At 41.9% G+C, this 16039-nt stretch overlaps 1 protein-coding gene across 1 annotated transcript in view; it reads right to left on the bottom strand.

Moving 5' to 3' along the window:
- The window catches only part of LOC132893656 (ryanodine receptor 3), a 476331-nt gene that overhangs the window by 261455 nt on the left and 198837 nt on the right, over nucleotides 1-16039 (bottom strand). Inside the window, exon 25 of the mRNA XM_060932802.1 lies at nucleotides 199-302. Coding sequence (XP_060788785.1) covers nucleotides 199-302 — 104 coding nt within the window. The remainder of the gene's footprint in view (nucleotides 1-198; nucleotides 303-16039) is intronic.

The following is a 16039-nucleotide window of genomic DNA, read 5'->3' as shown; positions in this document are numbered from 1 at the left end:
AATGTTATTTGCTAAGATGGAAAATATGTTTGTATGAGGTACCATTTAAACCAAAACATATCCTCTCATACCAATTTAAGAAGATAAAACTGATCGAGTTGTGTGTTTTTTGATGTATCTCGCACGCTTAAAGCACTTTGACATGCAGTCACTTGAATGGCATGTCCACTCATTCATCCACTCCCACAGAGGCCTTACTTTAACGTCTCTGTTGACATCTGCAGGTTGTAATTCCTCTCGGTTTCAGGTAGCTTTGAGAAATCCACCAGACAGGGGTGCTGCCTTTTATTATCGTCCCTTATCTGAGGAAGAACACCACACAAATTATTACAGGAAATTGGAGCCACTGTTGAAAAAGCGCCAAGAATAAAGATGCATGTGACCAACAGCAAAACAATGACGAGACAATATGTGTAGATAGCCATAGCAACCCTGAAACTGACTGAAGATTGCTATAAAGGGGGAGAAGAAGAGCAGAATGAATGGTGCTCACACAGACACACAGATTTGGAAAGAAGAAATGACATTTTAGTGGATATTTCATGTAATGTAAAGGAATCATGGTCTGGAATACTATTGCCCTGGTTTACTAAAATGTTGTGTGTGCAAAAAACACCATGCAAAAAAAACAAAACAAAAAAAAACGTGCAAGCTTATTCACTATCAGGATTTATGGAGGACTGCATATATCATATGAGCAAAATAGCATGTCTTGTCCATTTTGCAACTTGGAGTGTTTCAACCGAAAAGTAGCCTCCAAACTACAGGATGCTGATCATGCAAACACAATATCACCCACGGCATCATTTACTGCAGCCTGAAAGTCACTTTGGCAATAATGATTACCCACCCTAAGGGTAGTTATTAAATTTAAGTATGCCCGTTTCTGCTATTAAAAGACGAAATAAAACGATCGGTTCATTAGTTCCTCAAAACTGTGTCAGTGTCTCAAAAGCGTCTAAAAATGACGAATTAAATGCAGTCCCAGTAAATTTGGTTTCATATTAAATCTGTGCCTCATGATCTCATTTCTGATCGCAACAGAATTCAAAGGGTCTATAAAAAGGTTTTTATTTGCATATACCTTAAGAACAGAACAGAAAGTTAGGTTGCTGTTGTGTTCTTTTTCTTTTTTTCTTTAATTTATATTGCATTCTGAACAATTTTTTGCTTTAAATTTCAAATTCAGTTTGATTTTCTGGGAGACTCTTTGAGAACCGAGTTTGCCACAGCTATGATGTACAATTAGAACATAATACTTCATTTCAATATTTATATTTCCTCTAAGCTTGCACATGATACATTTTTACAATTACTCTTTCGAAGATTGCACTTACAAACTAGAAGGATACACGGTAGAGTGCATACCTCCACCAAGCCACAGATGATCAACATCAAAATCAAATTACTTGAACCGAGGATAATAATAAAGCTGGACACCAAATTTCATCAAAATCCATTCACTACTTTTTGAGTTATGTTGGGAACACACACACACACACAAAAAAAAAATCCTAGATCCACATACATATCCAGATTTGCATCAAAATCTAACCAACTGTTCCTTTATGCCACACTCACAACCCGCCGTAAGTGTTTTGGACATGCACGGGTTGTAGGGTTTGGTAGCTTGCAGCTGTGCCGCAGGGTCGTGGTGAACCTGGGGGAAAGTTTGGGGGAGGAGTACGGGCAAAGTACCGTACTTGTCAAGTATAGGTTGCATTTGGCAGAGGATAAGAGAGAGGAAGTGATTGGGAAAAGATGGGACAGAGGCCACCGCCTCTGCCGCCTCATGTTCTGACATCGGTGTTCCTGTATTAGCAAAGCCAATATCGCTTCGTGCTGCTCCTCAGCTTCTATCATCTGCCTATAAAGGTCCAACTCCCTCAGTTGTTGTGGCGGTATGGCGATAGCCATCTTCTTCCCTTCTACAATGCTACATGATGGGTTCCTTGGTTCCTCCCCAATATATATACCCAGAGTCTTGCCCCTCGTGTCGTGTGCGGGTCACGTGCGCTGTGTGCACGCCACACTTAGGGGTAGAAAGTGAGATGTACTTCCGTCTTGGGGGCCGCAGAAATAGCAAGTGTGGAGTACTTGGGTAGTACTTCTGAGGCACGTCACTCGTACAATGACCGTGCATCACTCGTGCGTCTTACTGTCATCACAAAGCCCCTACCAGCGGTGCTGCTGACTTGGTTCAGGCGTACAAAATGAGCACGGGTCCTGTACATACTGAATGCGTTCTTGATTTTTCGCAGGACCCGTAGAATTTGCATGTGCAGGACCAAAAGTCTCCACGGCCAGTCTGCGACCTTCTAAAGCACTGCACAAACGCAAGTGTCGCGCAAGTCTCAAGCACGGTTTTGCCAATTTTTTTACTGTAGACCGCCCGTAGTAGCACATACAGCGGGTTGTGAGTGTGGTTTTAGTAGAGGACTTGGGTTAGACATGTATGCACATAATTTAGGAGAGGATAACTCAACTGTTATAGGCTAATTTGAACCCAAGGAACGACTTGGGATGTGTGCCAAAATCGCTATCCGCAGCGAACAGCCTGAAAATTACCAATCCAAGATGGCTGCCATATTGAAAATATCAATTTTTGAACCACTCACCACAGAAGTACAGTGGTGCTTGAAAGTTTGCGAACCCTTTAGAATTTTCTATATTTCTGCATAAATATGACCAAAAACATCATCAGATGTTCACACAAGTCCTGAAAGTAGATAAAGAGAACCCGGTTAAACAAATGAGACAAAAATATTATACTTGGTAATTTATTTATTGAGGAAAATGATCTAATATTACATATCTGTGAGTGGCAAAAGTATGTGAACCTTTGCTTTCAGTATCTGGTGTGACCCCCTTGTGCAGCAATAACTGCAACTAAACGTTTCCAGTAACTGTTAATCAGTCCTGCACACCGGCTTGGAGGAATTTTAGCCCATTCCTCCAGACCGAATAGCTTCAACTCTGGGATGTTGGTGGGTTTACTCACATGAACTGCTCGCTTCAGGTCCTTCCACAACATTTCAATTGGATTAAGGTCAGGACTTTGACTTGGCCATTCCAAAACATTAACTTTATTCTTCTTTAACCATTCTTTGGTAGAACGACTTGTGTGCTTAGGGTCGTTGTCTTGCTGCATGACCCACCTTCTCTTGAGATTCAGTTCATGGACAGATGTCCTGACATTTTCCTTTAGAATTCGCTGGTGTAATTCAGAATTTATTGTTCCATCAATGATGGCAAGCTGTCCTGGCCCAGATGCAGCAAAACAGGCCCAAACCATGATACTACCACCACCATGTTTCACAGATGGGATAAGTTTCTTATGCTGGAATGCAGCATTTTCCTTTCTCCAAACATAATGCTTCTCATTTAAAGCAAAAAGTTGTATTTTGGTCTCATCCGTCCACAAAACATTTTTCCAATAGCCTTCTGGCTTGTCCACGTGATCTTTAGCAAACTGCAGATGAGCAGCAATGTTCTTTTTGGAGAGCAGTGGCTTTCTCCTTGCAACCCTGCCATGCACACCATTGTTGTTCAGTGCTCTCCTGATGGTGGACTCATGAACATTAACATTAGCCAATGTGAGAGAGGCCTTCAGTTGCTTAGAAGTTACCCTGGGGTCTCTTGTGACCTGGCCGACTATTACACGCCTTGCTCTTGGAGTGATCTTTGTTGGTCGATCACTCTTGGGGAGGGTAACAATGGTCTTGAATTCCCTCCATTTGTACACAGTCTGTCTGACTGTGGATTGGTGGAGTCCAAACTCTTTAGAGATGGTTTTGTCACCTTTTCCAGCCTGATGAGCATCAACAACGCTTTTTCTGAGGTCCTCAGAAATCTCCTTTGTTCGTGCCATGATACACTTCCACAAACATGTGTTGTGAAGATCAGACTTTGATAGATCCCTGTTCTTTAAATAAAACAGGGTGCCCACTCACACCTGATTGTCATCCCATTGATTGAAAACACCTGACTCTAATTTCACCTTCAAATTAACTGCTAATCCTAGAGGTTCACATACTTTTGACACTCACAGATATGTAATAATGGATCATTTTCCTCAATAAATAAATGACCAAGTATAATATTTTTGTCTCATTTGTTTAACTGGGTTCTCTTTATCTACTTTTAGGACTTGTGTGAAAATCTGATGATGTTTTAGGTCATGCAGAAATATCGAAAATTCTAAATGGTTCACAAACTTTCAAGCACCACTGTATGTGCAAGACCTCATTTTATGGGTTTTTTGGGTATGGGGAATCCATTAGTGACATAATTTTCATGATTGAAGGAAAAGGGGAAAAGCTATGGTCAAGGGCAAGGTTAAAAAATAATAATAAATTGGCCAAAACTGCAGTTTCACAGAAGACATGAGAAAAACAGAATAACCCGACCTCAAACATGAAATCATGGAATTGGGAGAACTATGCACATAATTTAGGAGAGTATAAGAAAGCAAGCATTTGATTCATCTCATCTCATTATCTCTAGCCGCTTTATCCTTCTACAGGGTCGCAGGCAAGCTGGAGCCTATCCCAGCTGACTACGGGCGAAAGGCGGGGTACACCCTGGACAAGTCGCCAGGTCATCACAGGGCTGACACATAGACACAGACAACCATTCACACTCACATTCACACCTACGGTCAATTTAGAGTCACCAGTTAACCTAACCTGCATGTCTTTGGACTGTGGGGGAAACCGGAGCACCCGGAGGAAACCCACGCGGACACGGGGAGAACATGCAAACTCCGCACAGAAAGGCCCTCGCCGGCCCCGGGGCTCGAACCCAGGACCTTCTTGCTGTGAGGCGACAGCGCTAACCACTACACCACCGTGCCGCCCCCCATTTGATTCATATAAATTGTATTTTCAAATCATACTATGATCATCAATGGAATGTTAAAGTGAAAAATACAAAACAAAACTAATCACTTTAGTAGGCAGCAATATCTTGAGAGCCTAAATGTTTATCAGCCAACAATACAACTTTTAACATCACATTATTACTGTTTATGTGTCACATAAACCAAGGCCAGGAACATTAAGAGTAACACAATAATACCGTAATACCGGCGGCCATCTTGGCTGGGTAATTTTCAGGCTGTTCGACCCAGATAGCGTTTTTGGCACACATCCCAAGTTATTCCTTGGGGTCAAATTAGCCTATAACAGTTGAGTTATCCTCTCCTAAATTATGTGCATACATGTCTAAGCCAGGTCCTTGACAACTTGGCCCATGGCCCACCTTCCCTCAAAAGTTCATCAAAATCCATTCACAACTTTTTGAGTTACTTTGGAAACAGGCAAACAAACAAACAGAGGTAAAAACATAACCTCCTCCAACACAGCTGGCAGAGGTAATTAGTGCTCCTTAATAGTCATGTTCGTAAATCAGGGCCTGCGTGTGTATTAGCAGGCTTGTAGTACTCGAGTCCGACTTGTGCCCTAATTTTAAGGACTCTTGACTTGGACTCGTGCATTAACTGCATTCGGACTCATAAATTGGAGACGAGGACTCGGATTTTTTCTTTATTTTTGTAACATGCCATAATAATTTGGCAGAAGATATTTACAGTACTGAGCGTAAATGAGTACACCCCCTTTGAAAAGGAACATTTTAAACAATATCTCAATGAACACAAAATTTCCAAAATGTTGACAAGACAAAGTTTAATATAGCATCTGTTTAACTTATAACGTGAAAGTAAGGTTAATAATATAACTTAGACTACACATTTTTCAGTTTTACTCAAATTAGGGTGGTGCAAAAATGAGTACACCCCACAACAAAAACTACTACCGTACCTCTAGTACTTTGTATGGCCTCCATGATTTTTAATAACAGCACCAAGTCTTCTAGGCATGGAATGAACAAGTTGGCGACATTTTGCAACATCAATCTTTTTCCATTCTTCAACAATGACCTCTTTTAGTGACTGGATGCTGGATGGAGAGTGATGCTCAACTTGTCTCTTCAGAATTCCCCATAGGTGTTCGATTGGGTTCAGATCAGGAGACATACTTGGCCACTGAATCACTTTCACCCTGTTCTTCTTCAGAAATCCAACAGTGGCCTTAGATGTGTGTTTAGAATCATTGTCATGTTGGAAAAGTGCACGACGACCAAGGGTACAGAGTGATGGTAGCATCTTCTCTTTCATATATAGAGCAATACGTCTGTGAATTCATGATGCCATCAATGAAATGCAGCTCCCCGACACCAGCAGCACTCATGCAGCCCCACATAAGGACACTGCCACCACCATGTTTCACTGTAGGCACCATGCAGTTTTCTTTGTATTCCTCACCTTTGCGACGCCATACAGTTTTGAAGCCATCAGTTCCGAAGCCATCAGTTCCAAAAACATTTATCTTCACTCCAGAGTATAGAGTCCCAGTAGTCTTCATCTTTGTCAGCATGGGCCCTGGCAAACTCTAGGCAGCCTTTTTTGTGCCTGGGCTTTAGGAGAGGCTTCTTTCGTGGATGGCATCCATGCATGCCATTCCTCTGCAGTGTACGCTGTATTGTGTCACGGGAAATAGTCACCCCAGTTTGGCTTTCTACTTCTTTAGATAACTGCAGTGAACTTGCATGCCGATTTTCTTCAACCCTTCTCATCAGAAGACGTTCCTGTCGAGGTGTTAACTTCTGTGGACGACCTGGACGTCTCTGTGAGATGGTTGCAGTTCCATCTTTCTTAAATTTTTGTACCACTTTTGCTACAGTATTCTGACTGATAAGTAAAGCTTTGCTGATCATCTTGTAGCCTTCACCTTTGTGGTGGAAAGAAATTATTTTCTTTGGGGAATTCTGAGGAGACAAGTTGAGCATCACTCTCCATCCAGCATCCAGTCACTAAAAGAGGTCATTGTTGAAGAATGGAAAAAGATCGATGTTGCAAAATGTCGCCAACTTGTTCATTCCATGCCTAGAAGACTTGGTGCTGTCATTAAAAATCATGGAGGCCATACAAAGTACTAGATGTAGTAGTTTTTGTTGTGGGGTGTACTCATTTTTGCACCACCCTAATTTGAGTAACACTGAAAAATGTGTAATCTAAGTTATATTATTAACCTTACTTTCATGTTATAAGTTAAACAGATGTTATATTAAACTTTGTCTTGTCAACATTTTGGAAATTGTTTGTGTTCATTGAGATATTGTTTAAAATGTTACTTTCTGTCGATAGTGGGGCTTGCTGACCGATGAACTAGCGAGTGTTAACCCTCTCTCATGTTATTTGCCCTGTTGATGGCGGACTCGACTCGAAATTTTCTTTAATGACTTGGACTTGAACACTGGACTTGGACTCAAGGTTTAGTGACTCGACTACAACACTGGTATGCAGGGACTAAGAGTGAATGAATAAATAGTTCTTCATTAACAATTAGGTGACTACTCTTAACTACTGGGATCTTGCTCAGTAAGTATGACTGGAGTAGTTCACCATTAACTAAACAGGCATTTCTTACGGAGTCTTACATCTCCTGCAGAACTACTAGTTATCTATGTCTCTTTTATAATAACGACTAATTAGTTACTGATCTCATTAGCACTTATTCCCAATTGATACGTCTGTCTCATCTTCCTCCTTTATTACTTTACACACTGCTCATTGCTCAGGGGAGACTGTTTCACTCTTTAGTAGTTAATGAGGATCTGGAACAGTTTTATAAAGTGAAGCTGATGTAATGGAAACTCATTACTAATGACTGAAAGGTTACGGTTTTGTCAAGTTTATTTGTTATTTGAGCAGGATGCCAAGACATATGTGCATTGAAACGTTCGCAGCAAGGCTCAAGTACACTGCTCACATAACAGTACACACTCACCGGCTTACACAGAATGGTGCGAAAAACAAAAAACACTGAGTGAGCGACAGTTCTGTGGGTGGAAACGCTTTGTTGATAAGAGAGGTCAGAGGAAAATGGCCAGATTGGTTCGAGCTGCCAGGAAGGATATAGTAACTCATAGCAACCGTGGTGAGCAGAAAAGCATCTCAGCATGCAACAGCAGAAGACCACATTGGGTTCCACTGCTGCCAGCCAAGAACAGGAATCTTAGAACCAACAATAAGTTCCTATTAAAATGGCCGGTGAGTGTATGCAAGACACCAAGACTAAGGCCCAATCCCAATTCTAATTTCTACCCCTCCCCCTCCCCCTTCCCCTCCGCCTTCCCCTTGGCCCTTCCCCTTGAAACTGAGCTACAAGGGATAGGGCTTGAAATTCAACCCTTACGTATTGGGATAGCCCTTCAACGATCGCATACGTCATCGCGTACCTCCGTCAGCGTTTACGTTAGCAAAACGCGACACGTCATTGGCTGCGACCAGCCGCTACAGTCAGAGCCAGAGGCAGAAATCTCTGCTGGCAGGGTGTGATTTGTTAACTAACACCACTGAATGGGATATCTTTGGCGCTTCGTGCACCACATCCGACAGAATGAGGTGTCAGAACACTCATGTAAACAATAAAAGCGAGAATAACAGAACAAAACATACGCAGTAAAGCAACCGAAAACAATACTCACTCCCAAAGCTTTTTAGCAGCAGCTTGGATTTCAGAAATCGCTGCTCATTCTCAGCTCGAAAGCGAATCAAGCGGCGTGTTTCCTCTGGATAACAACTTAAAACACGTAAATAATGGAGAAAATACATTTATGACAATCTTTCGCCGCGGGAACCGCCATCTTTCTGAAATCCGCATGAAATCTCGCTGAAATCCGCATGGCATTGTGGGAAATCACTCAAACCCCTTCGTTCGGAGTCTGCTCCAGGAAAATCTCCGTTTGGAGGGGTACAGAAGCCCTACGCCTTCCCCTACCCCTCCGCGTTAACTGGGATTGGGATGCCCCTACCCCTTCACGTGAACGCGCAAAATGGAGGGGAAGGGCCAAGGGGTTGGTCCAAGGGGTGAAATGGGATTCGGCCTTACTCTCATATACATGCGCACACACACACACACACACACACACACGGTACAAGAACATAGGTCTTATTTTTAAGTACACTTGAATACAATAAGGAAAGTACAATATACAGTGGATATAAAAAAAAAAAAAGTGTACACACCCTGTTAAAATGATCGGTTTTTCTGATGTAAAAAAATGAGATCACGATAAATAATTTCAAAACTTTTCCCACCTTTAAAGTGACCTATAACCTGTACAGTTCAATTGAAAAACAAACAAATCTCTTAGGAGGAAAAAACATAAAAAATAAAAAACATACAATAAGCTGGTTGCATAAGTGTGCACGCCTTTAAACTAATACTTTGTTGAAGCACCTTTTGATTTCATTACAGCATTCAGTCTTTTTGGGTCGGAGTCTATCAGCCTGCCACATCTAGACTTGGTAATATTTGCCCACTCTTCCTTGCAAAAGCGCTCCGAATCTGTCAGATTGCGAGGGCATCTCTTGTGCACAGCCCTCTTCAGGTCACCCCACAGATTTTCAATTGGATATAGGTCTGGGCTCTGGCTGGGCCGTTCCAAAACTTTTTTGGGGTCATTGTTGTGCTGAAAGATGAAATTCCTCTTCATCTTCAACTTTCTAGCAGACACCTGAAGGTTTTGGGCCAAAATTGACTGGTATTTAGAACTGTTCATAATTCCCTCCACCTTGACTAAAGCTCCTGTTCCAGCTGAAGGAAAACAACCCCAAAACATGATGCTGCCTCCACCATGCTTCACCGTGGTGATGCGCAGTGTTGTTTTTGCGCCAAACATACCTTTCGGAGTTGTGGCCAAAAAGTTCAACCTTGGTTTCATCAGACCATAACACATTTTCCCCACATGCTTTTGGGAGAGTTGATGGATTTTTTTTTTTTTTTGCAAAATTTAGCCGGGCCTGGATGTTTTTCTTTGACCCCACCTTATAGTCCAGACATATGGAGAATACGGGAGATTGTTGTCACATATAGTACACAACCAGTACTTGCCAGAAATTCCTGCAGCTCCTTCAGTGTTGCTGTCGGCCTCTCGGCAGCCTCCCTGACCAGTTTTCATCTTGTTTTTTCATCAATTTTGGAGGGACGTCCAGTTCTCGGTAATGTCACTGTCGTCCCATATTTTCTTCACTTCTTGATGACCGTCTTCACTGTGCTCCATGGTATATCTAATACTGTGGAAATGTTTTTGTACCCTTCTCCTGACTGATACCTTTCAACATTGAGATCCCTCTGATGCTTTGTAAGCTCTCTGTGAACCCTGGCTTTTGCTGGAGGATGCAACTGAGTAAATGTTTTTCCCCCTAACAGATTTATTTGCTTTTCAATTGAATTGTACAGGTTGTAGGTCACATTAAAGGTGGGAAAAGTTTTGAAATTACTTATTGTGGTCTCATTTTTTTTACATCAGAAAAACCTATAATTTTAACGGGGTGTGTACACTATTTATATCCACTGTACAATACACATAATGGGGAAAGAAAGAAATGCTATATACAGTACGAAGTTCAATTCAAGTTTGTCTAAAGTGACCAACTGGCCATGGAAGTAAAGTGCCTGAATGACCCTGGGAGTGCAAAAACGCTGGCCTATAGACTGTTAAGGAGCTTTATAGCCTGCAGGTAATATACTCCACAGGTAAAAATGCTCCGAAAGCACTCTGGAGAATTTTGTGAGCTTCCTTCAGCCACCATGTCTGATGAACATCTTGAATGGCTAGGAATCTGTTGCCTTTGAGGAGTTCTGTTGCTCACAGTACTCTCTGCATTGTGGAGTTGTGTGGGCAGAGCAGCTGCATACCATACTGTGATGCACCCAGTCAGAATGCTCTCTCTAGTACAGGCAAGGGCTTAGCCAGAGACCCACCAACCTGTCATTGTGACGGGCAGTTGCCAGTGGGTGACGGGCAAAAATTTGACATGACGGGAATTTTTTTCGTCCTGCCCGTCACTACTTTAAGCATTTACTCTCTGATCCATCGTATATTTTCATTTCCACGGGAACGTTATGGCGATTTGACAACTCGGTTTCGTTTTCAATGACGAGTAGTTACAGAAAAGGCCGATTACCGAAATGCAGATATATAATTGGTCAATTGTATCATGTGACCAGTGTAGAATGCGTTCGCGCAAGAGAACAGCTGACTAGTCGGTTTCATTTCAAGCTATTCTGAAGAAGATAGCAGACGATGGCGAAAATCACAATTTTTTTTTGCCTCATTAAAAGAAACTGGGGCGCCACGGTGGTGTAGTGGTTAGCACTGTCGCCTCACAGAAAGAAGGTCCTGGGTTTGAGCCCAGCGGCCGGCGAGGGCCTTTCTGTGTGGAGTTTGCATGTTCTCCCCGTGTCCGCGTGGGTTTCCTCCGGGTGCTCCGGTTTCCCCCACAGTCCAAAGACATGCAGGTTAGGTTAACTGGTGACTCTAAATTGACCGTAGGTGTGTGAATGGTTCTTTGTCTCTGTGTCATCCCTGTGATGACCTGGCGACTTGTCTAGCGTGTACCCCGCCTCTCGCCCGTAGTCAGCTGGGATAGGCTCCAGCTTGCCTGTGACCCTGTAGAACAGGATAAGCGGCTACAGATGATGGGTGGATAAAAGAAACTGCTTCTGTTTCATATGAGGATCCTGTACTGTACAATCACCAGAATGTGAATTGATGTCAACGTCAGAGAGCAAAGTGGAACAAGAAGAGCCTCCAAAGAAAAAAAAACTTGACAAGAGAAGAGCACTTCAGTGGAGGGCAGAGTTAGGGGAATGTGTGGTTTAGAAATGCGTGCACATGGGAGTAATTGTATTAATAAAGACGAGGTTGTCAATGATGGCGTAGCTCATGCCGGCCCTGTCTGGTCCAGAAAAAATTATCTAAAGTAGGCCACCTTGTGCAGTGCTACTCGCAACCAATCCAGCTCAAATATTTGCCAAAAAGAATCCAAAACGGTGAGGAACTGACCGAGAAGAAGTGATTTTTGTTGAACTGCTCATTAAGCCTTAATTACTCCATAACTTCATTAATAATTGTAATTAAGCAAATCTGGGTAGAAGTTATATGCAGCCTGTGCACCACTACCTTCATGCCAGAAAGAATCAAAGTCGGTGAAGAACTGCGGGAGAAGAAGCGATTTGTGCGGAAACTGCTCGTTAGGGCTTAATTACTCCATACCTTCATTATTAATTACAATTATGCAAATTTGGGTAGAAGCTATATGCACCCCAGGCAGACCTACCTTCCTGCCAAAAAGAATAAAAAAATCGGTGAAGAATTGAGAGAGAAGAGGCAATTTTTGTGAAATGTGGACAACGCCAGACAACACATGATGGCATCAGCTCATCGCCTGTTGGCTGGATGAGCTAATAACTGTTCTGTGTTGCAGTGAGGAGCTGAAGGAGATAAAAAGGCAAAAACACTGATGTGGGGAGACAACTGAGCTGCACAGAACACGGAAAAAAAACATAGGGTGGTCAAGACTTGGGGTCGGAGAAAATGCATAACGTCTGTTCGGGGTCGTCTGCCCAAAACATTTGGCTCGGGTATCCCTCCTGTAGGCTGTCTTGTCTCTGTGATGAGGCCCAGGATGAGTGTGTCATCAGAAAAGTTGAAAATGAAACTGAAGCTGTATTTGGCAACAGAGTCATTCCTGGACAGGGAGTAGGGGGTACGTAAAGATCCCTGGGGGGGCACCCGTGTTCAGAGTTAGTGTGGATAAGGTTGAAGGTCTGCCCATCAGGAAGACCTTTATTCCTTAAAATCAAACCATGTACAACACTTTTTAAAGTAACCTAATGGATGCCTGTTACTCATTGCTTCATTACATCAGTGTTCTTTTACATTATTTTTGTCCATTTCTCTCTGTAGACATTGACTCTCTAAGTAAAAACACACCACCACTGTGATCCTCTGTGGAGACCTGTGCAGGACAATAATAAATCAGACAAACGTTTGCATTTTCAACACTGATGTGCTGAAATTAGCCATGGTATATTAGCTAGTAGATCTCCAGGCGGAAGATGAGACTTAGCAATTGTCATATTCTGTAATTAATATTAAACAACAGTTATTATAAAAAGGCACGGTTAGCTACAGGAGAAATGTACGTCTCAGTGATTACTGCGAAGTTATTAGTGAACTACGCCATGCAAGTTACAAGTGAACTCCGAGCCTAACCCATAACTACGTCATTGCTTGTTTACCGCAATGCATTATGGGCGATACCTGGGGTCAGCTCCACCATACTGTTTACTTTCGCCTCCGTTAAACACTGCACTGTTCTGTTTAACCGGTTTTAACCGTGGGGAAAAAGACGTACTTAAACTGTGACTCAGCAATATTTCTGCAGAACAGCCATTGGTTATACAGTGGTGCTTGAAAGTTTGTGAACCCTTTAGAATTTTCTATATTTCTGCATAAATATGACCTAAAACATCATCAGATTTTCACACAAGTCCTAAAAGTAGATAAAGAGAACCCAGTTAAACAAATGAGACAAAAATATTATACTTGGTCATTTATTTATTGAGGAAAATGATCCAATATTACATATCTGTGAGTGGCAAAAGTATGTGAACCTTTGCTTTCAGTATCTGGTGTGACCCCCTTGTGCAGCAATGACTGCAACTAAATGTTTCCGGTAACTGTTGATCAGTCCTGCACACCAGCTTGGAGGAATTTTAGCCCATTCCTCCATACAGAACAGCTTCAACTCTGGGATGTTGGTGGGTTTCCTCACATGAACTGCTCACTTCAGGTCCTTCAACAACATTTCGCCTGGATTAAGGTCAGGACTTTGACTTGGCCATTCCAAAACATTAACTTTATTCTTCTTTAACCATTCTTTGGTAGAAAGACTTGTGTGCTTAGGGTCGTTGTCTTGCTGCATGACTCACCTTCTCTTGAGATTCAGTTCATGGACAGATGTCCTGACATTTTCCTTTAGAATTCGCTGGTATAATTCAGAATTCATTGTTCCATCAATGATGGCAAGCCATCCTGGCCCAGATGCAGCAAAACAGGCCCAAACCATGATACTACCACCACCATGTTTCACAGATGGGATAAGGTTCTTATGCTGGAATGTAGTGTTTTCCTTTCTCCAAACATAATGCTTCTCATTCAAAGCAAAAAGTTGTATTTTGGTCTCATCCATCCACAAAACATTTTTCCAATAGCCTTCTGGCTTGTCCACGTGATCTTTAGCAAACTGCAGACGAGCAGCAATGTTCTTTTTGGAGAGCAGTGGCTTTCTCCTTGCAACCCTGCCATGCACACCATTGTTGTTCAGTGTTCTCCTGATGGTGGACTCATGAACATTAACCTTAGCCAATGTGAGAGAGGCCTTCAGTTGCTTAGAAGTTACCCTGGGGTCCTTTGTGACCTCGCCGACTATTACACGCCTTGCTCTTGGAGTGATCTTTGTTGGTCGACCACTCCTGGGGAGGGTAACAATGGTCTTGAATGTCCTCCATTTGTACACAATCTGTCTGAATGTGGATTGGTGGAGTCCAAACTCTTTAGAGATGGTTTTGTAACCTTTTCCATGGTTTGTGCCATGATACACTTCCACAAACATGTGTTGTGAAGATCAGACTTTGATAGATCCCTGTTCTTTAAATAAAGCAGGGTGCCCACTCACACCTGATTGTCATCCCATTGATTGAAAACACCTGACTCTAATTTCACCTTCAAATTAACTGCTAATCCTAGAGGTTCACATACTTTTGCCACTCACAGATATGTAATATTGGATCATTTTCCTCAATAAATAAATGACCAAGTATAATATTTTTGTCTCATTTGTTTAACTGGGTTCTCTTTATCTACTTTTAGGACTTGTGTGAAAATCTGATGATGTTTTAGGTCCTATTTATGCAGAAATATAGAAAATTCTAAAGGGTTCACAAACTTTCAAGCACCACTGTAGAAGATTATAACGTCTGAAGATATATCGTCTGAAACTAGCGATATTCCAAAGCCTGTAAAACAAAAGTATTATTCGGCCTTTGCCTCTCAACGTGCCGAAGCACTTTGCAGCCAAACGAGCCTGTCAGACTGATGAAACTCCCAAACCACGAAGGTTCTCTTTCTGGTATAATGTATAACATTCAGTGTACCTCGCTAGCGGCATTTATTGAAGAAAATGCATTTATACTGAACATGACACGGCAGATCAGCAGGTTTCCAAAGATTTTTTTTTTGTAATGTTTCCTGATATCAAGTTTTATTTAACTAAATCACTCATTTATAAATGTTTTGATGCTGTTCATCTGGACCCGGGATCACGAAGCAATCTTAGACTTAAGTCAACAGTTGATTTTTCGTAATAGTTTCCCGAACTGCATCTGTAACTTTCATTGTGCTGGATCAAGATTAAGTACAAAGCGAAGATTTCATTAGAACAAAGCGTCTTAAAAAATGGTAAGGAATAAGTGAAGATTAAAAGAAACAAATTTAGACTTGAGTCTAAGATTGCTTCGTGATCCAATACACGTCCTCAGAAATGAGACATTCTGAGATTTGATGACGTTGTTGTACAGTGTGGTAGACTCGATCTAGACTCTTACCTTCTCACCGAGTTTGATTTGGATTCCGATTTTCCTGCTGTAAACCCGCAACATGTTATCCACCTCTTTAAATCACCAATTTCATTGTCTTCCACGACAGAGCATGGCAAAAATCGCTCCTCTCACATAGCTCTCACGTAAAATTAATCAGACATCTGTCATATCGCTCAACTACCGACCCCGGCTATCCCCCACAATGCAGTGTGGTAAACAAGTGATGACGTAGTTATGTTTGGGGGCTACTAATGAGTGTTCCTTAATTGGTAATCACAGTAACCTAAGTGTTCATGAAGAACTAGTCATTCATTCCTGCTTAGTCTTTGCAAAGTAACCTAGAAGTTAGAGAACAGTATTGTACATGTTACAGACATTGATTTTTAACTCTGACATGTTTTATGAATGCAGATTAATTTTCTATTATTTCATCTTTAGTAGAAACCTAGTCCTGGGACTTTTTTTTGGGGGGGGGGGGAGTGGATTTAAACCCACAAACCTCCAGTAATTGTTTTCTTCTTAAA

This window comes from Neoarius graeffei, chromosome 11, assembly GCF_027579695.1.
Source record: "Neoarius graeffei isolate fNeoGra1 chromosome 11, fNeoGra1.pri, whole genome shotgun sequence".
NCBI lineage: Eukaryota > Metazoa > Chordata > Actinopteri > Siluriformes > Ariidae > Neoarius > Neoarius graeffei.
The sequence above is the reverse complement of the archived record's forward strand: the minus strand, read 5'-3'. Positions and strand labels throughout refer to the sequence as shown.